Here is a 22,498-nt window from a genome sequence, read left to right as displayed (position 1 = left end):
TCACCTTTCAGCTAGCCCCAGGACAAATGACCCCTGCAACTCATTTCTCTTCAGTACAGGGCAACCGTGAGTCCAGGGCAGTGGATCTAGCTCACAGGCAGGCTGAAACTAATTCAGCTGAAACATGTTTGAATGTTTCTCCATGTTTACATCTGTATATTTACTATCGTGGTAACTATAGCAAGTACTTTAAAACATCTGTAGACAAACATACAAAAAACTATTTTATGAAGAAAATATTTTTAAAAATTCCTGGCAAAGACATTCTGATTTAAACAAACACATCATTTAACCAAAAACTACAAAAGGAAATCTATTCTGATTAGCAAATTCTGATGGACCTTAGGCAAGCACTGAGCTAAATTTTGCCCTTAATCAATACATAATTACGCTCTACTACAATTCTGTTACTTAATGTTGTTCACCAGTGGCTTAAGATTTTTAAAATCCAGGGGCCACAGGTATTTTCTATAATTTTTCAGTTTTCACAAGTTTCAAAAAAAAAAAAAAAGATAGAAAAGAAAAAGCATTATTTCACAAAATGCTTTCTAACGGGGACTGTTTCAGAATACACCACAAACTTATGTCCATGTTCAACAGTCACCATTTGTCAACAGTCCTCTTTTTATTTATCAGGAAGTATTACTTGAAAATACTAATCTAACGTACTTTCTAGTCTACACCTAACATTCACCACCACATACACGTGAACTGTGATCATTACCATCGGCTGTAGTTGCTTTTTGGTGAGGCATCAGCATTGCAGCAAACTCTTGAAGCTGGTTCCCTCTGATGATTCTATCCAGGTACATTTTCTCTAGGATTCCATATGCAGCAAGTTGCTGGCACCGTTCATCCTTAAAAAGAGTAGCCAGCATCCGAGAACGCTGCTGTCCTAGAGGAAACATAGGTGTGTCAAATAGTCTCTGTTTCTTCAATGACAAAAAGATCACATTCTATGATCCCATTTTTGCCCACTAAAATGCAATCCCCACTAATATATATGTGTATAATCTATGGAATGTTCTAGAAAGACAGATAATACTCAGCTGCAGTGTGTACGGGAAATACAGAATTGGAATCTTCTAAGCCCCTACTCAATTTTTTGTCAACCTTCATCAATTTGCAACTTTGTTTCAAATGCTTCTGCTTAGAATCTTACTTAACATATACTGTTAGTTAACTCATCAGCCTTGAACTCAGAGCTGACACTGTATTCTACCAAAATGAAGTTTACACAACATGATTTTGTCACACAAATCTTCACATCAGACTGCTGGATACATCTATGAGCACGAGAGGACATGGTAGTGCATGCCTGTAGTCCCAACCCTTGGGAGGCTGAGGTAAGAAGATTGCTGGGAGTCAGGTCACCTCCAGTTCCCACCAATACACACACACACACAGTCCAAAACACTAGAGAACATTCAGCGGTATGTTAGGGTGATGGAGGAAGGTCATTGGCTAATAAAGGCACTGCCCTGGCCCATTTTATTGGTTAGAGGATAGGTGGGAGGAGTAAACAGAACAGAACGCTGGGAGGAAGAGGAAGTGAGCTCAGAGACTCCACAGCTCTCTTGGGAGCAGACGCCTCAGAGAGAGACGCCATGCTCCTGGCTCCTGGGTCGGAGCTTCATAGCGTGCATCGGCCAGGGCAGTGCCTTTATTAGCCAATGACCTTCCTCCATCATTAGGGGACCATTTTAAATAGCAAAATCATCAAATCATCACTAAAGGGCACAAAACCACAGAGAATGAAACACCAGGTAGTCCACAAGAAGTTGCTTGCTTACAGTTTAGAAGCTAAGCTATAAAAAGATCACTCTCAGCTAGGAACTGGAATTGGACAACTCAGATTTTGCTACTTACTCTGCACATATCTGGAAATAATTTAAAAAAAAAGAGCTGAGAGTTTGGGTTAAAAATAAATTTTAATAAATAGGTATGTTCACTAACAAAGAACCACAGATAAATGAGGATAACTAAATATTCACATAATAGACCAGGATAAAGATCTAAGTGTTCCAAGGGGTTATAAGCCCAAGTGACTTCTATTTTTTCTTGCATATTTATACTTATATAACAAACATGCATTATTTAGTTAATAAAAAAAATGTATATGCCCAGCATGGAACACCCTTCTGTAAACCCAGAACCAGCTTGAACTACACAGCAAATCCTGGGCCAGCCAAGCTGAACACTAAAATCTTGTCTCAAAAACAACAGCAACAACTAATACTTCTCTGCTAAGAAACAATACAGTTTCAATGTACACATTTAAGAACCTTTATATGACTGATGACCAAACCACCAAATGAACAGAAATACAAGGACACCTAGCGGCAGTGGGTACATCCAGTGCCTAAATCTTGGTATTGTCCTAGCTAGTTTTATGCCACAGCACACAAATGTGGAGGTCGAAGAATGAACATCATTAGTTGGTTCCTTCCACTAGGTGGGAATTGAACTTAGTCATAGGTTTGCAGTTTGGGGCCATCTTGCTAGACCTTGGCCCTTTTAAAAAAATGAACATATAGGACTAGGGGTAGGGAGTGGGGCGGGGGAACACAGCTCAGTAAGAGCACTTGTCTACCATGTGGAAGGCCCTAGGCTGAATCCCAGCACCACAAAATACTTCCCAAAACAAAAATGAGCAAAGAGAACCTATAACTATAATAAAACAAGCAGTGGTATCTGAAAATTTGAGTTTCTGATTGCAATTTAAAACCTATCCTTGTTTCTGTGAGTTTGATACCTTATTATAGTTGAAAGTTTTTCTGATAAGATCAATAACAATATATTAAAATGTAATTTTTATAATGTTCACTAAAGTGTGTCAATACTTGGAAGTTTTATATAATTCAGGGAGCCAGTATTTTACAAATCTAGTAAATGATAATAGAAAATTCTGCCAAGATAAGCGCTTTCAAGGTGTGAGACAAAAAGGGTGGGTGAGGCTCATGCCTGCAATGCCTGCAATCTCCACACTCAGGAGCTAGAAGAAGATGGGGCAAGTTTAAGGTCCCTGGTCTAAGTAGGGAGACGCTTTCTCAAAACAAAGGAAACAAAAAAGAAAAAAGAAAGTGCAAGGCAGACCAAAATTTAACAAAGCCGGACAAAAGCTCACTGGTGCTGTTTCAGACTCCACACAGTAATAATATTACAGCCCTTACCAGGTTAAATGTAGTATCAAAAGAGAATACCCACAATTTCCTTAAAAAGTCATTAAAATGTGCCTCCCTGTTAGATGACATACCTGTTAACCTAAGTTTTCTTCACGCACTTCATCTAAAATGGCTACCAAACTGTGACTGCAGCAGTAAGGAGTACCTACAACAATCTAGCTGTGCTCTACTAACCTAGACATTTGACAACTGCAGGGCAATTGCAGAATAATTCTGTGAGATTAGCAGGTGTGAGGCACTAGGGTTCCTTCGCAGTGTGTCTCTCTCTGTATGTATACACACATACATACAAATAATAATAAACTTTATACATGGCAAAGTTCCACAAAGTCCAATATAGGCAATAAATTGGGGAAAAAACTATCAATTTTCTTTCATATGTTAAGAGTTTTTACAACTCAAAAAACAAAAAAAGGCCAATGCACATGCAGAGAGCTGGGTGTGCTGGTACACACCTTTGACCAGGCAGATCCCCCAACAAACAAGGCCAGCCTGGTCTACAAAGGGAGTTATATGACAGCGAGGGCTACCCAGAGAAACCCTATCTCAAAATTTAAAAAAGAGAGTGAGAGAGAATGAGAGAATGCAAGGTTACCAAAAATGACTTTTTCTTGCTGTCCTAGAACACCAGGTTGGCCTTGAATTCAGAGCTCCACCTGCCTCTGCCTCCTGAGTGCTGAGATTACAGGCAGGCTCCACCACTGCCCAGCTCAACAATGGCTTCATAAATACATGTGAAAAGATGCTTAGACATTCATTATAAATAAAGTATGAATTAATGCCAAATTGCAATGTCATTTTTCATCTACTAGATGGGCAAATAGTGAAAACAATTGTTAATACCTGTGGACAGTCAGGTACTCATGAGAATCTGTTTGTAGTGTGTTATCTGGCACAACGCACACTTTCTGTCAAAAGGCTAAAATGTGTACCTTTGAACTTAGGAGTTTAACCTAGCCATAAACTGTCCTCTGTACACAATCACTGCTGCATACAGGTGTGTTCCACCTTCTGACACTGTGAAATGATGTTATCAACTACAAAGTTCACACTGGAGAATCATGCAATTGAGTTTCAAACAACAACAAGAAACCCTCATATTTTAGGTTAGTTCATAATTTCATGCTGGATCACAGTCACAGCTATCCTTGGCTGCATACAGCCTATGGGCTACGGCTTGGATATGTCTGAATGATAAAGTAAAACAATAGAAAATCATGGTAAATCTATATAATAACGTAATAATCACCGATACTTAGTTGCAAGAAAAAGTAAGTGGTAGCATAACCCTTAATCCTATTACTCTGGATGTCAGTGAGTTCAAGGCTAGCCTGGTCTTTATAGGGAGTTCTAGGATAACCAGAACTAAATAAAGAGACCCTGTGTCAAAACCAAAGAGAATATTAAATGGTAGTTCTAAATATGTCACAGGCTCTCAACTTATTACAGTCCTTGGAAGATTTCAGAATGATTAGAAAAGCCATGGCTTAGAATTAGCATTCACAAACCGGGCGATGGTGGCGTACGCCTTTAATCCCAGCACTCGGGAGGCAGAGGCAGGCGGATCTCTGTGAGTTTGAGGCCAGCCTGGTCTACAGAGCTAGTTCCAGGACAGGCTCCAAAGCCACAGAGAAACCCTGTCTCGAAAAATCAAAAAAAAAAAAAAAAAAGAATTAGCATTCACAACGGTCTTTTCTATTTAAAAGCTGTACTAAATTTACATACTACAATTTAGTAAAAGTCTTGTATGTACTGAGGAAAGGAATGATTGCTAGGTCTAAACCTGAAGCTCAGAGGTTGAAAAAAAGAACAGTAGAACACTTTAGATCTTTTTAAAGACTGCATCACACTTACTTATTTTGTGGACACAGAGAAGACACACGCCATGGTACACCAGTGGAGAGCAGAGGACAGTGTCCTCTCCTTCCACCATGTGATTGTAGTAAGGAGCGGCAGGCTGCGTTCCTGCCGCCCCAGCTCCCGGCAGTCTGGCTAGCTTATGTCCTGAAATAATTACACGGAAACTGTATTCTTTTAAACACTGCTTGGCCCATTAGCTCTCGCCTCTTATTGGCTAATTTTCACATCTTGATTAACCCATTTCTAATAATCTGTGTAGCACTATGAGCTGGTGGCTTACCAGGGAGATTCTTAACCTGCGTCTGTCTGGAATGGGAGAATCATGGCGACTGCCTGAATCGGCTTCTTTCTCCCAGCATTCTGTTCTGTTTACTCCGCCTACCTAATTTTCTGTCCTATTGAAGGGCCAAGGCAATTTCTTTATTTAACCAATGAAATTAAGACAAAACAGAAGACTCTCCATCATTTCCCCTTTTTCTGTTTAAACAAAAAAGAAAGGCTTTCACTTTAACATAGTAAGATTACATATAACAAAACAGTTATCAAGCAAGAATTAGTTACAATATTTTATCTTTTATCATAATTAAGGAAAACTATAACTATAACTAACCATTGACTCTCCATCATGTCGTCATCAGGCAACAAGCACCTCTATCTAATGGAGGAGTCACCTTAGCCAATCTCTAGACTTTAATCTTTGTTTCCTCCTCTGTAGTTCTCATTTAATTCAGGAATCTTTTTTTTTCTTCGGTGAAATTTTAGAAATAAACTCTGTTACCTCTTAACTATTCTTAGCATGTAGTTAACAGGCTGATCACATTCACTTTAGATTTTTTTAAGATAAATAATTTTATTTCTATTTTTGTTTACGTGTTTAAACTCACCTTAATTGTACAAAGACACCCCCCAGAAGACAGTCCCTTGTTAACTATTCCAACAGTTACCTCATAACATTACTGCAGAGTACAAACAATGTCACACAAGCACCAATCACAGCTTACCTGCTGATGCTAAGATGGTGCAGTGCAAAGCATGCTTCAAGGCCTCTAGTCTTTCACTCTCATGGACTATTGTCTTATAAGAGAGTTCATTGTACCTTTGGGCAGCTTCAATAAATTTTCTTCTATAATCAAGGACACGTGCATAACATACCTGCACAGGGGAAACACTCCAATTAGGGTAAACTGGAAAGACAAAATATCATAGTCAGGCTTTCTACTGCTGTGACAAAACACCATGACCAAAAAACAAGCTGGGGAGGAAAGGGTTTACTTGGCTTCCACTTCCACATCAACATTCATCACTGTAGGAAGTCAGAACAGGAACTAAACAGGGCAGGGACCTGGAGGCAGGAGCTGAAGCAGAGGCCATGGAGGGTGCTGCAGGGTGCTGCTTACTGACATGCTTCCCCGTGGCCTGCTCAGCCTGCTTTCTAATAGAACCCAGGTCCACCAGCCTAGGGATGGCACCACCCACAACGGGATGGATCCTTCCCCATTGATCACTAATTGAGAAAATGCTCTACAGCTGGATCTTATGGAGGCATTTCCTTAGCTGAGGCTCCTTCCTCTCTGATGACTCAAGTTGACACAAAACCAGCCAGTACACACAGAGAAAAGAAGCAAAGAGAAGTTCCAAAATATATAAACATCAACAGATGTTATGAAACATCTTGGTATGTAATTCATCGATATAAAATTAATTCCAAACTACTCATTTGTTACCTTATAATGTATTTGTAACTGTTCATTCGTGGATTCGTTCTGAAGCAGAGATGCTCGATTTATGTAAGCCTCAGCCTGAACAGGATCATCATCCTCCAGGTACAGTCTAGCAATCTTCAGGTAAGTCTCCAGCTTGTAGTCTACATTGTACTGTCTAGGATAAATAAAACAAACAGACTGAGTATTTTGTCAAGAAAACTTTAACAATAATAAAATTCTTAGTATATTTTGTTATAGAAAAAAGCTAAGATTCCCTGATCTTTTAAAATTTTATTCTCACTGGTCATATTACAGCTGCTTCTGATCCTCAGGTATCTCATAACACGAAGATCACAAAGACGCAAGTGCCGAGTTTCAGCTTATCAGATACCACTAGCGGAACTATATCCAGGCACAGCCTGCCTAGAGAACAATCTAGCAATTATCCTTTGAACTCTTTAAATTTATATGCCCTTAATCCACTACACTTTACTTCCAGATACCAAAGCCTAAAAAGACAATAAGGGATGTGCCTATGTATTTATTATAAGGAAACTAATTTGTAAAGTTACTCATAATTACTTACGTTAGGAAAAAATGGAAATCCCTGTATAGTATTTATAGGAATGAAGTGTGGTGTGTAAAAAGGTAGAAAATGTAATGATAATCATTAAGAGGGGCTTACAGACACCATCTATTTTTTTTTTTTAAGTTAAAAAGTGAGCTATGGCTGGGCATGGTGACGCACACCTTCCACCCCAGCACTCGGGAAGCAGAGGCAGGGAGAATTCTGTGAGTTCAAGGCCAGCCTGGTCTACATACCAAGGCAAAGCTATATAGCAAGACCCTATGTCAAAAATTCAAACTGTGGAATTCAATAGTATATTAAACATCATTAAAATATGAAATACACTTTCATACATACAACAACATGTAATCTCACTTAGAATAGTGCGAAGAAAAGACTTTCAGTTTCTTTCTTCCTCATTGTTTATATTCTATTCCAGGAATGAAGAACTGGAAACCTCACATAATTCAAAACTCATAATTAAAGATTAATTCTCATAGAAAAGTAACCTTTTCTATTTGCAGCCAAAGAAGCAGTAATACCTTGTGACAAGGAAAAAAAAACTTAGAATTGACTTGGCTCCCCTCTGAAATTAATTCTTTACTTGGTTTGTTATGGGGGAGGAATAGCTCATGGGAAGGATGACTATGAATTAAAATTGCTTGTTTAGCTTATTTATTATCAATAGTTTGTTTTCCCACTCACAACTCAAATTTATATGAATTGCTTGGTATAACACGTTAAGCTTCTTGAATTTTTCAATTTTCTATCAGGTGGTCTATTCATTACTTTAGAAGTCAGACTGAGTAACTCTTTAAAGAAAGAAGCTCCCATTTATCCAGTTATATTCCTGTCGTCACCCCCCCCCCCCCCCCGGCCTCTCTCTCACACAGCTCCATTTATCCAGTTCTATTCCCATCCTCTCCCCCTCTCCCCCCCCTCTCCTCACAGCTCCATTTATCCAGTTATATTCCCGTCTCTCTCTCTCTCCTCACAGCTCCATTTATCCAGTTATATTCCCGTCCCCCCTCTCTCTCTCTCTCTCCTCCATTTATCCAGTTATATTCCCGTCCTCTCCCTCTCTCTCTCTCTCCTCCATTTATCCAGCTATATTCCCATCCTCTCTCTCACAGCTCCATTTATCCAGCTATATTCCCGTCCTCCCTCCCTCCCCCCCCCCTCTCTCTCTCCTCCATTTATCCAGTTATATTCCCGTCCTCTCCCTCTCTCTCTCTCTCCTCCATTTATCCAGTTATATTCCCGTCCTCTCTCTCACAGCTCCATTTATCCAGCTATATTCCGGTCCCCCCCTCCCTCCCTCCTCCATTTATCCAGTTATATTCCCGTCCTCTCTCTCACAGCTCCATTTATCCAGCTATATTCCGGTCCCCCCCTCCCTCCCTCCTCCATTTATCCAGTTATATTCCCGTCCTCCCTCCCTCCCTCCGTCTCTCTCTCTCTCTCTCTCTCTCTCTCTCTCTCCTACATTTATCCAGTTATATTCCCATCCTCTCCCCCCCTCCCTCTCTCCTCCATTTATCCAGCTATATTCCCATCCTCTCCCCCCCCTCCTCCATTTATCCAGCTATATTCCCGTCCTCTCTCTCACAGCTCCCACTATTACATTCAGCTTTCTGAGAGAAGCAATCAGAGTACTTGCACGAACTCCACCCTATCCCCAGAACACACAGCCTGTGTGTTATATGTTCCTCACATCCCTGGAACACGTCTGCCCACCAGGGGACAGCTGGCATTTCTGATTGTTACAAAGAGGCACGGCAGTGTTGATGCCCCGAGAAAGAGCCAGATGTTGCTAACCTTGCCCAGGACAGCTCCTAGACAAAATGCCCCCTCCTACTAGATTCCTTTCTTTTGAACACTACTGTGAGAATCTTTTGCCAAATCCTCAATGTCTTTGTTTTTTGAGACAAGGTCTCTCTGTGTATCCCTCCCTGGCTGTCCTGGAACTCAGAGAGACCTGCTTGCCTCTACGTCTGGAGTGCTGGGATTAAAGGCGTGTGCCACCAAAGTTAATATCAAATCTTTGCTTTCCAATGGCTCATAACATACAAAGGGAGTTCCAGGACAGGCTCCAAAGCTACAGAGAAACCCTGTCTCGAAAAACCAAAAAAAAAAAAAAAACAAAACAAAAAAACCTCTAACTTTCACTGTGGTCTCCTACAGGAATTATTGTCGGGTTGAAAAGCCTACCAAAGAGTTGTCTACATTCCCTTTTCCAGCCAGGCTCCGGCTCTCATAGGTTTCACAATGCCTGGTGTCACCCACACCTGCAGAGTGCTGACCACCAGCCACTGGTCCGTCCACTCAGCAGCAGCATGTGTCTGAATCCTGCTCTTTCCCTCATACGGCTTCTAGGGAGGAGCACACCCTCAATGGACAATCCTTCCCACTTGCTGCAATGCCCTCCAGCCAACTGCCTCTTGAGATGGGAGTGCTCCAGGCCTCAGTACTCACGGTCCTCTCCCTCCCTTGGAAAGGCATCAAACCAGACCAGTAGGCACTGGCTCCCAAACATCTACTTGTATCCAAGCGTACTCTACTACCTCCAGACTAAAATATTCTACTCACTACTAGATGTCTTAACCTGATTATCACAATGCAAAATGTACACTTGAAATCTCCTTAAAATATACTCTCTAGAGCGCATGGCAACTCCATATTTCCAACTGCTCAGGTCAAAACAAAATCAGGACTTGACTGTTTTGTATACGCCACATGGGAAATTAAGCGAAGTCACAGGAAATCTCCAGACTACAGCATTTCTTAGGGCCTCCTCCTCAGCTGTGGGCATGCATAAGCTTCCTAATTAACAGTGCTACTTCTACTACCGCTGCCAACAGTTTATTCTCCACCCAGCAGTCAGTGGGTCACATGTCAGATTATGTCACTTTTTGGCTCAAAATCATCCAATGGCTCACTCTCTTCTTTTTTTATTTATTTATTTATTTTTTGGAGGGAGGGTCTTACAATGAAGCCCTGGCTAGTCTGTAACTCACTGAGTAGACCAGGGTGGCCTCAAACTCACAGAGATCTGCCTGCCTATGCCTCTTGAGTGCTAGGGTTAAAGGTGTGAGCCACCATACCTGTCCCTATCATTTTTCTTTCAAAGTCCTTACAAGGGCTTCAAGAACCCCTCGGATCTGATCCCTAGTACTGACTTCATTCTCTTGTCTTTCTCCATGTTCACTCTACCCACGCTGGCATTCTTATTCTAAAGAAAACACTACAAGTATGCTGATATCTTAAGGCCTTTGTGTCAACGACACAAGGTAACTTGTCATCCTCTGCCCTCAGACAGCTCGCAGTCACTCTCTGAGAAGCACTTACTATCATCTACCATGCTATACATATTGTATCTCCTACAGCAGGAGTAGGAAAGAGTGTTAGTGAGCGCTTATACATGTCTATCCAAATCCACTATTTACTATACTTTTGTCCTGTCTCCAGAGGAATCCCCACCAACACTTGGGCTGCATTTCTCCAATCTTCTTCTTTCTCATAAATAGACGCAAGATGCTGTCTTATGGAAGCAACCTAGAATGACAGAGACAGATGTTACTCTAACAGTGCTCTCACCAATGGGTTAAGCTGGTAAGAAAATCACGGGTTTATGTAAATCATCACTTTTTTTTATAAGGCTTCCATTCATAGAATATCAAAACACTGAACTGAAATGACACATTTCTATAATGTGTATTTTTGGCAACATTTTGTTTCCAGTATTAAATTTTGCTTTTGTGTTTCTGAATACATGATATTGGAGTTTCCCTATGTTTTTAATCTTAACTTATAAGTAATCTTACTAAGGAACAATGCAATAAACTTATAAATAATCTTACTAAGGAACAATGCAATAAAAGCCTGTAATCTGAGTTCGCTCCTCAGAATGCACATGCAGGCCGAAGATCAGAACTAACTCTACAGAGCTGTCCTCTGACCCCAGCTGTGCCCAGCGGCATATTTACACACCCACACACCACATCATAACAGAGAAACAAAAACCTTATTTGATTTTACATTGTAAATGCTGTTTTATATAAAATATGAAACTGAGGAATTATCTCCTTTAAGGAGTTAATAACATCAAATCATAAAAATTATTGAGATCAAAATCTGCTGTTCTAACTCAACACGTCTGGTGCACATATGAAGTCACAGAGACCGAGGCAATGGCACAGCCTGCACAGGTTCAAACCAGACAGGACTCCAGCACCAAGAGGTGGAGCAGACACGTGGTCCTACACTAATGCCCTGCGGCAAAGGGAAAACTCAGGGTCTATCAGGCCCCATACCCCACTCAGTGGTATGTCTGTGGACTTTCTGTTTCAATTTTGCTTTTTCTTGGAGCATTTAGTTTATCTTTATCTTATGTGCATTTGGTGTTTTGCCTGCATGTGGGTCTAGGTAAGGGTATTGGATCCTGGAATTACAGACAGTTGTGAGCTGCCATGTGGATGCTGAGAATTGACCCCAAAGCCCTTTGGAAGAACAGTTAGCTCTTAACTGCTGAGCCATCTCTCCAGCACCTGGCATTTTTTGTCTTATTGATATTTTGCTTGTTTGTTTTGATTTTTGTTTCTGTGGCTTTATAGATTTTTGTTTGTTTCTTGTTTCAGTTTCTTGGAGGCTTTTACATTTTGTTTTGTTTTAAGACAAAAAGAACAAAAAGTTGGGTGGGTAGGGAAGTGGGGCACATCTGGGAGCAATTGGACAAAAAGAAAACATAATCCTTATATATTGTATAAATTTTTTTTCGAAAAAAATTACTGGAAATTAGGAACTTTAAAACAAAACAACAAAATCTACAAGTCTAGACTTTTACCTGTTCCTCAAAGGAAATGACTCGAGGCTGGATCTTCTCCAAGGTGAAATGATAGATCTCCTTTGCTGTGCTATCTGGCAGGTTAGGGAGGTGTGTGCAGAAATCTGTCAGCAGTTGCCGTGAGATCACAAGACTGACATTCTCATTCACCACTTGTTAAAAAATAAGATGAGAAATATGAAACATAAATAATCATAAGTTTCCATTAAGCAATTAAATTTTACTTAAAATTACCATTTAAAAACTCCATGAGGAACCAGGTGGTGGTGGTGGTCCATGCCCTTAATCCTGGCACTTGGAAGGCAGAGACAGGGTTCTCTGTGAGTTCAAAGCCAGACTGGTCTACAAGAGCTAGTGCCAGGACAGGCTCCAAAGCTACAGAGAAATCCTGTCTCGAAAAACCAAAACTAAAACCAAAACTCCACAAAGGGCAGTTTTCAATATATTACTCAGAGATTCCTCATCTCATGCTACATAATTAGCTTCTTTATGCTGGATTTTACTGATTATATATCTACTACAAGAAGGCAGAAAAAAACACAGTAACTTTTCTAAGAAACGGAAAAGACTGAGGAAAATTTATTTCTTGAAAACTTTACACTTTTCCTTCTCCTCTTTATTCTGTACAAAGGGAAAGCACAGAACCCTGTACAAAACCTTAACTGGGGTTTCAATTTTGAAGACAATTCATTTGAAAAATCACCCATCTGTAAGTGGTTGAAGTCTGGAATAAGACACCTCAAAGCTCATTTACTACTGGTTGTTAGAGCAGGCTGACAAAGCTCTGGAGACCCACTCACAATACAGGGCGGGCAGGACAGTCCATTCTACTCACTCGCTTCCACAAACGCTTTCAAAGCTTCTAGTTGTTCTGTCCCAGATAACTGAATGGCTTTTTCCAGAATCTGACGATATCTAAAACGGTATCAAATACAAATAATGAATGTTTAGTTCTAATGATCTAGCATTACTAAGGAAGAGTCTCGATGAGTCTAGGATGGGCCTATGGACACTCCTGCTGGAGATGGACTATATTAATTAAAGGGTGAAGACCTGCTCACTGTTGGCGGCACTATTCCCTAAGTATGGAATCCTGAACTACAGGAACTGGGAAAGCAGGCTGAGCACAATCTCCAAACACTTAATCTCTCTCACTCTAGGCTGTAATGTGCAGCAGCTTCAAGCTCCTGCTGCCTTGGACATGTCACCAGGAACTGGGAGCTGAGATAAACCCTTTCTCTGAAGTTGTTTCCGGGTACTTTATAGCAGCAACAAAAATGAAACAGACATATATTGTCAAGTAATTAAATTCTTAAGTTTATTTATCCCTCTTATTGTCTGTTTCTGATTTTTTTGAGTCAGAGTTTCACTGTAATGTGGGTCCAAGCCATCCTTGAATTCTCTATGTAGCCCAGATAACTAGGAACCCTTGATCCTCCTGTTTCTACCTCCCAAATGCTAGGATTCTGGGTGTGCCAACATTGCCTGGCCTATTTATTCATTTCTACCACTACTTATGACATTTACTCAGTCTTCTCAATTTGCCCTACTTTCTTCCATTAATCTCTAGTTGGCAGTTTTCTTTACAGCACACTGAAAAAAACACCTCTATGTTTTAGCTTCCAGCCCATCACGAGAAACACTAAGCCTTGGAACTGGTGAAACAGCTCAATGGATAAAGGTGCTGTCTACCACCTCTACATGACACCTGAGTTCCACCCCTGAGACCCACACTGGAAGGAGAGAACTGACTGCCAGAATTTGTTCTCAGACCACACGTACACATAAGGTAATAAACAAATGTGATCATAACAGTTAGGAGGGGGGTTCAAGACAGAGTTAGTTCTTTTAGCCCTGGCTGTCCTGAAACTCACTCTTCTGCCTGGCTCTGCCTCCCAAGTGTTGGAGGCACTACAACCCGACCAAAATCCTAACAATTTTTAAACACTAAACCCATAGTTCTCGGTGCTACTTATAGTTTTTAATACTGGGTACCAAACTTTTTTTTTTAATTTTCAAACTCATCAGAAGAGAAGTAAACTCATATAACTCTATGTTACTAACTCCATACAACTGAATCTAACGTACATTTTTCTTGAAAAGTTCTAACTGGAATTAGAACTAAAATGCTAATTTTGGGGGCTGGAGAGATAGTTCAGCTATTAAAGGCTAGGCTCACTGCCAAAATTAAGTACCAATTTTCTTTCAAGTATCTTTTTTTTTTTTTTTTGAAACAGGGTTTCCTCCGTATAGCCCTGGCTGTACTGGAAATCTCTTTGTAGATCAGGCTGGCCTCAAACTCACAGATCCACCTGCCTCTGCCCCGAGTGCTGGGATTAAAGGCATGTGCCAAACTGCCTGGCATCTTACACATTACTTTTAAAAAGTATTAGTTAAAAACATTTTATTTTTGTTTTCTGAGCTAGGATCTCCTTTTATAGTCCAAGTTGGCCAGGGACTCAGTATTGCGCTGGCTAACCTCAGAGAAATCCTCCTTTCTCAGTTTTCCCCGCGTTTGAACTGTAGACATACCTGGCTAGTCAAATGTATTTACAAACCTAGGAACATTTTAAGTACAGAGGTGGTTCAGAATAAATCTTAGAAGAAAAACTTGCATAAAAAGGACATGATCCAGGTCGCGTAAGGTGAGCATCTAAACTGCCTAGGCTCCCCCAAAGCCAGTACGTGCAGTAGGATCAAAAACCCACTGCGATTGTTCTTGAGTTCTCAATATTCAGAGGTGGGCGGTCCTTGGGCTTCCCACAGGTCAGGGAACCCTGATTGCTCTTTAAGTAGATGAGGGAGGGGGGACTTGATGGGGGAGGGGGAGGGAAATGGGAAGCGGTTGCAGGGAGGAGGCAGAAATCCTTAATAAATAAATAAATTTAAAAAAAAAGGACACGATCTCATTCAGACTGGTGACATATTGATGGGGGAGGGGGAGGGAAATGGGAAGCGGTTGCAGGGAGGAGGCAGAAATCCTTAATAAATAAATAAATTAAAAAAAAAAAGGACACGATCTCATTCAGACTGGTGACATATTTTGTGGGGACCATTTTCAAAGCTACCATCCAGTTTTGTTCCCAACTCATCTAAAATCCCCAGCCCTGGTCATGCAATGTTGCAAAGTTACAACACTGGAAGCAGATGTGTTAGCAGTGTACGAAGGATGGACAACAGTAAGCCTTTAGAGACAAGTGCTACTTTACAGATTACCAAACCCGACTCCGGAAGGGACTGGACTGGTGTTAGAAACAATGAAGTATTTCATTCTAGGTTCACACACTCACACACACATACAATTTAAAATTTTTCTATGCCTACATTTAAATATTTATTGATCTGGACACATTTTCAGATAGGTAATGCTTAATGATTTATCACTTAGTTTTTGATTGATTTATTTTCAAATTTAATTATATTTTATTAAATCAAGGTTATAGCTAAGTCTGTCTTACATTTACATTCTTCTAGAGTATTTTATACCAGCTAATATTCATAGATGAATACTTAAAGATAAATTTGAAGCCTAACCTAAAGTTAAATTTTTTTTTTTTTGATGCCAGGTGTGGTAGCTCACGCCTTTAGTTCTAGTACTTGGGGGGCAAAGCCAGGCAGATCTACATGAGGTCAAGGCCAGCTTGGTCTAAAAAGTCAAGTTCCAGGACAACCAGGGCTACACTGAGAAATCCTGTCTCCAAAAAACCAACCAACAAACAAAATTAAGATTTATTTACTTTTACTTTGTGTATGGGTGTTTTGCCTATATAGATGTTTGTGCACAGCAAGCATGCAGTACCCGCAGAAGCCAGAAGAGGGAATCAGACCTGGAACCGGAGTTACAGATGGTTGCTAGTCACCCAGTAGACAGGTACTGGGAAATGAACCTGGGTCTTCAGAAAGAGCAATCAGTGTTCTTAACTACTGAGCCATCTCTCTGGCCAATTACTAGCAATAGGAAAAGCATCCAAAAGCAAATAGAAGTTTATTTTTAATGTACTTAATTGCACTGAACAAAGGTGTTAGAACCCCTGGAACTGGAGTTACAGGTAACTGTAAACTGCCATGTGGGCGCTGGGTGCTCTGGAAGAACATCCAGTGCTCTTATCCCCTGAGCCATCTCTCCATGCCTACAAATAAAAGTTTTAAACTGACTGAATTACATTAGAAATGTCCTGCTTAAACTAGGTGTGATGGCATGCCTATAACCCCAGCACTTGGAGGCAGGAGCAGCGGTAGAATTGTGAGTTCAAGGCCTCCATGGGTACTGCATCTTCACCATGCACAGGAACCCTGTTGTCACACAATAGCCAACCAACGCACAAAAGCAGAGCAGTCACCCGGCCCGCGGCTCACTGTAGATGCAGTGAACCAAGCCCGCAGCTCACTGTAGACCTGGCCTGCAGCTCACTGTAGACGCGGTGCACCCAGCCTGCCACTCACTGTAGACCTGGCCCGCATCTCACTGTATATGCAGTGCACCTGAGACGTGGGATATCCTTCTGTGTATGTGCTGCTTTTATTGATTAATGAATAAAGCTGTTTCAGCCAATGGCTTAGCAGAGTAAAGCTAGGCAGGAAATCTGAACAGAGATATAGAGAAAGAGTAGGTGGAGTCAAAGAGAAGCCATATAGCTGCTGAAGGAGAAAGAGGCCAGAACAGAATCTTACCCAGTAAGCCACAGTCTCATGGCGATACACAAATGAGTAGAAATGGCTTAAGATGTAAGAGCTAGTTAATAAGAAGCCTGAGCTAATAGGTCAAACAGTGCTGTAATTAATATAGTTTCTGTGTGATTATTTGGGTCTGGGCAGCCCAGAAACAAACAAGTAGTCTCTGCCTACACACCTGGCCTGCAGCTCACTGTAGAGACATGCAAATGACTGTTTTAAGTCACTAGGTGACTGACTATATTTGAGTTAGGAGTTCATAAACATGGGCTAAATACTGGTCTGACAACATGTGACTTCAGAGTTCCTTTTTGTATGAGTATTCCTCCCCTTGGAGTCCCTCCCATTCTCAGAAGTTCTCTCCCATTTTTTCTAAACTAAGCTTTTTACTTTGAAAAAAATAAAAAGTATATTTTCTGGGATTTTTCCTCCATATATAATGCTAATAACATTATCTATTTGCTACGTAGTGTTTGCACACAAACAACATTTATTCTGGACATGGGAATCAGTAAAACTGTCCTGGACGAGTAGCGGAGAAGCAGAAACCTTGAGTTAGAAGAGGCCTTTGAGGTTACTGTCCCTCTGCCCCTGCAGACACTCGTGCATATGCTCTGTCTTTCCACTCTGATACAGAGTCTACCGTGCAATCTTATTTTTCTCTTCTGAAAGTCTTCTCAGTAAGCAAAGGCAACTAAGAGGTCTTCTGTTACTAACAACTTCTTATAAATGTTAGCTGGTCCTGGCAGGGCACATTTGTAAACCCAGCTTTGGGGAGCCTGAGGCAAAAGAATCAGGAAGGAGTTCGAGGTCAGCCTGAGCTAAAAGAAACCCTGTCTCAAAAGAACGAACAAACAAGACTGGAGAGATGGCTCAGAGGTTAAGGACACTGACTGCTCTTCCAGAGGTCCTGAGTTCAATTCCAGCAACCACATGGTGGCTCACAACCATCTGTAATGAGGTCTGGTGCCCTCTTCTGGCAAGCAGTCATACATGGAGGCAGAACACTGTATTGTATACATAATAAATAAAATCTTAAAACAAACAAACAAAAATGTTTAATTTGCAAATAGCTCCCAGCCTCCTCTGGATACCTCCGGCACTCTAGTAGGTAAGTTGTAAAGGTCATATTTTCATACGTTTGACTCAATCAAGATCTATAACCCATGTCCTGATATTTGACCTCAAAAAAATAATAATAATAATAACACTTTTAAAAAAACTATATTCTTGTTAGGGCACAGAACAAATGAACAGATAAACAATCTAATCTATGCCCAAATAAAAGTAAGCTATTGCTGGGCACTAGCAGACCAACTAAACCAGGTCTGGCGTGGGCATGGGCGTGAGTATGTAAGCAAGAGTCTTGGAAGTCACATCTAAATCAAATGTTGAAGGCCAAGTAGGTTAGCCAACTGAGTTAAGACAGGTTATCACAACACTTACCTTCATACACTCCCTCTCCAGTCCTTCTCTCTCCTCTATTTTTGACTTTTGGATGTTTTGAGATAGGGTCTCTTGATATAGCCCTGACTGTCCTAGAACTCGCAGAGATCAGCTTGCTTCCAGCCCCCAGGCACTGGAACCAAAGGAGTGCACCACTACCTGTGGCTTCTAAAGTTTTTCTTGCAAAGCAATTAATTTACTTTCATGCATGTTTTTGCCTACATATATGTCTGGGCACCACATGCGTGACTGGTGCCCTTTAGAAGTTGGAAAAGGGCCGGGCGATGGTGGTACATGCCTTTAATCCCAGCACTCGGAAGGCAGAGGCAGGTGGATCTCTGCGAGTTCGAGGCCAGCCTGGTCTACAAGAGCTAGTTCGCTAGTTCCAGGACAGCTCCAAAGCTACAGAGAAACCCTGTCTCAAACAAACAAACAAACAAAAAAAAGTCGGAAAAGGATCCCCTGGAACTGGAGTTATAAAGGGTTGTGAGACAACATGTGGATACTGGGAACTGAACCCAGGTCCTCTGCAAGAACAGTAAGTGCACTTAACAGGTGAGCCATTGTTCCAGTCCCCTCTTCTAAAGCTTTGTAAGAGGTAATAAAAATGTATTTATATGAAAAGAAAAAGCAGCCTATATCTGTAACAACAAAAAAAATGCTTTTTAGACGGCCAGTTTCTTATACTAAATTTGAATAACTGCTAATTCAATTGTCAGAAAGCATTGCTAATTAACAAGAAAAGCAATATAGTCTGATTGGTTAAAAGTGAGCTTTTGAGACACACCTGGGTTCACATAGAAGTTATGTCCCCTTCTGGCTATTTACTGATGTAATCAACATTTCTTAAACAACATACTGTATGAGAACAGAGGGTATCAGTATTAGAAATCTTGTATTTCATACTTCCTTAATGTAGAAGCTTTTGTTTCTCAGTTCCCAATATAAAATCCTGAAATGAACAGACGACATGTGTTTCCTAAGTTCTGTGCCTGGCAGAGCTGTTTTGTTATGAGGGCAAACATCCTAACATTCTTACCCAGATAGTACTGGGTAAATACCCAGGGGCAAGGCCAAGAATATTCTCAGAAAGCAGCACTGAGGGCTGGAGAGACGGCTCAACTGTTTACTGTTCCTCCAGTGGACCCGAATTCAATTCCCAGCACCCACGTCAGGTGGCTCATGACCACCTGTGACTCCAAGTCCAGGGGATGACTCCCTCTTCGGCACCCATGGGCACCTGCACTCAGATGGCATTCACTCTAACATACTCATAAATAAAAATAAACTAAATCGTAAGACAAGAAGGAAAGCAATACTGAGGGAGGGGCTAACTAGTAGTGTGTGAGTTATCACTTATCAAGTCAATTATTTCATTTCCTCTGAACAATAAACTCATGTAGTAAACTGCCACAGTAACAGCTTCCAGGATTCCCAGCACCCTTGTCCATTCCCTTACGGATCACCTTGCTGCTAACGAGTTGGTGGTGCATTCCACTTCCTTCCCTTGAATCTGGGCTGGTTTTGTTACTTGCTTTCATCAGGATCACACAGTTGATGGGAGACTTCTCAGACCAGCCTGAAGCCCTGCAGCTTCCATTCTCAGCCAGTTACAACACTGAGTGGAAGCCAATGCTAAGCTATGGAATGAGAAGACCCGGCCAATAGCCACACATCTACACCAGTCCAGTCCTAACCCAACTGTTAGCCGAGTTAATCTGCGTAACTGAACCAGGCAAGCAACACTCAGAATCCTGAGGGGGAAAGCACTTTTACACCACTAACCACGGATCTATTAAGCAGCAACAGACAAAAGAAACAACCCATCGGAGACATACTACTTTTCATCTCCAATTCGGAGCTAGAGGAAAATAGTAAGCCGAAGTTCCAGAATTCTTTCCAGTTCAAAGAACTATACCTTATCTGATAACTAATAGCCTTACATTTTCTGAAATATAGTAAAAATGCAAAGGAAATATGAGAGAATACACACGCTAGTTTTACTTTCATCTAAATCTAATATTAATACATGCAGAAAAAACAAACAAACAAGGAAGACATAGCCCACTATTTCCAACTCCTGGAATAAGACCAACTGCTTACCGATAGCAATTCTATGACGTTTTGTATATTTCAAGACTGAATTCAGCTATTTAAGTGTGATAAGGACATAGACACTCACTCATTATGAAATCAGATGAGACTAAGTCTCACCATTAAACTGCCATTTTTTAAAAGCAGAAAAATGAAGCATAAAGTAGTTAAGACCAGGGTATAACTAAATTTAGCAGCATTTTAAAAGGCAGCACAATCGCCACGCAGCACGCATATATACACCGTTTCAAGGTGCAGGCCTGAACAAGAGTATTCCATTAATTAGATCAACGTGCTTTCATGCATGAGTTTTGCCTACATATATGTCTGGGCACCACATGCGTGACTGGTGCCCTTTAGAAGTCGGAAAAGGGCCGGGCAGTGGTGGTACATGCCTTTAATCCTAGCACTCGGAAGGCAGAGGCAACGTGTAAATATTAAGACCAATCGGAGACATACTTTCAGCAGAAAGAGCCGGGCGTGAGAAGGACTCGGGAGGCAGAGGCAGGAGGATCTCTGAGTTTGGAGCCACCATGGTCTACAGAGCGAGTTCCAGGACAGCCAGGGCCACACAGAAAAACCAAACAAACAAAAGGCTCAGCAAAAAGCTGTGAAATCTACAAAAAAAAAAGAACGACTAAAACTGTTCAACTCCTTGGGGGAAGCGACACGTCTCAAATGGTGACTTCGAGTGGACCTAAGCATTCTACGGTTTCCACAAAATCCCTCAGCGGCATGTGGAAACATCACTGTTCTAGACATCCTAGGCCGGGGACATTCGGTCTGTGTTCTACAGAGCTGGTGACAGCTGAGAGCATCCAGAACACTAAGGACCCACACAAGCTATGAACTTGAGAAGTTCTGGACGGCGTGACAGCAGCCATACCTCCTTGGTCCCTATCCTCCTGGAAAGTCTTCTCTTAAAATCAAATCAAAACAAGACAAAAGCAAAAAGTAACTCTGCCATCAAAGCCCAGGATAGAAATTTATCTCCACCAAGGCGAGGGCGGAGGAGGCAGCAAACCCAAGTAAACCCGGTGTGTTGGGCTCGCCAGACACACACTAAGGAAGGAGGCCACCGCCAAGGGAGCCGTCATCTTTCCAGCCACGCTTCCAGAAGCCGAAGGAGCCCATAGAGGACGGTATGAAGGACGTAAGAAGCTGGCAGTCAGCCGGGTCTTGGCGGTCAGGACCCCAGCACCCTGTCCCTTCCACGGTCTGCAGCTCCCAGCATTTACCGCCACGGCCGACTGCAGGCCCGCCCCCCTGAGCCCTCGGGCCTAACACCTCGCCCCACGCCGGAGAGCCTCCGTCACCCCGAGGCAGGTCAGTTTGTGGCTTCCCTCCTGCCTCTGAATTCCTAGGAAATACTCACTTGCCCGCCAAATCTTTATGAGAGCCACTCGAATTCATGAGCTGGGCCAAATCCTGCCGCACGGCAGCCGCCATCTTTCTTCCAGCTCAGCCCCAGGCAGGCGGGACCTTGCGCAGCCGAAAAGAAAACGAGTGTGGTCCTCCAGAGAGCGGCAGAGGGAACCCGAGGGGCCATAGAGTCGCGCCTTTCCGGGCCAGAGCGCCGGGTTCGGGAGACGGAACTAGCTCCTCCCACGAGGTTGAGTGACACGAAATTCCCGCCCAGGCCTCTCGAGAGACCGGGCTCTCACGCTCCGACCTGGGATTGGCTGTAGGACTTGAAGGCGTGTACCTGGTGCAACCTCAGTAAGGGCCCGGCTTGTCGTTTTCCGTCAGTTCCAGGCAAGGATTTGTTCGCCCCGTCTTCAAGACCTCTCTGAAACTACCTGTAGCAAATAATGGGCTATTTTTAGTTTTTATTTGCAGTTCGCTATAGTCCAACACTGAAAAAAAAAAAAAACACAACCCCTCACCTCCAACACACACACACACACACACACACACACACACACACACACACGGAGGGAAAGAGAGAATGAGAGAGAATTTACCTGGAAGAGACTATACCATGATCAAGAAAATGATCCTCTCAAGTCCAAATGATCAAAGATCTCAACATAAAGCCAGCCACACTGAACCTTATAGAAGAGAAAGTGGGAAGTACATTTGAACGCATTGGCACAGGAGACCACTTCCTAAATAGAACCCCAGCAGC

General features: G+C 41.9%; 1 protein-coding gene across 3 annotated transcripts in view; it reads right to left on the bottom strand.

Annotated features, from left to right (window-relative positions):
- The window catches only part of Cops4 (COP9 signalosome subunit 4), a 29,472-nt gene extending 7,616 nt beyond the window's left edge, over positions 1-21,856 (bottom strand). For 2 of the 3 annotated variants that reach the window (XM_041642040.1, XM_041642042.1), the window contains exons 1-7: positions 21,746-21,856; positions 12,995-13,074; positions 12,160-12,311; positions 10,768-10,871; positions 6,770-6,923; positions 6,047-6,197; positions 725-895 (exon numbers count right to left, since the gene is read on the bottom strand). In XM_041642040.1, coding sequence (XP_041497974.1) covers positions 725-895; positions 6,047-6,197; positions 6,770-6,923; positions 10,768-10,871; positions 12,160-12,311; positions 12,995-13,074; positions 21,746-21,819 — 886 coding nt within the window. In that variant the 5' untranslated portion in view covers positions 21,820-21,856. The remainder of the gene's footprint in view (positions 1-724; positions 896-6,046; positions 6,198-6,769; positions 6,924-10,767; positions 10,872-12,159; positions 12,312-12,994; positions 13,075-21,745) is intronic. The other variant, XM_041642041.1, reaches the window with a different exon arrangement.
- Positions 21,857-22,498: the final 642 nt, after the last annotated feature.

The sequence above is a fragment of the Microtus oregoni genome, unplaced genomic scaffold, assembly GCF_018167655.1.
Source record: "Microtus oregoni isolate MIOR12 unplaced genomic scaffold, Mior012 000072F_ref0000427, whole genome shotgun sequence".
NCBI classification, from domain to species: domain Eukaryota; kingdom Metazoa; phylum Chordata; class Mammalia; order Rodentia; family Cricetidae; genus Microtus; species Microtus oregoni.
The sequence above is the reverse complement of the archived record's forward strand: the minus strand, read 5'-3'. Positions and strand labels throughout refer to the sequence as shown.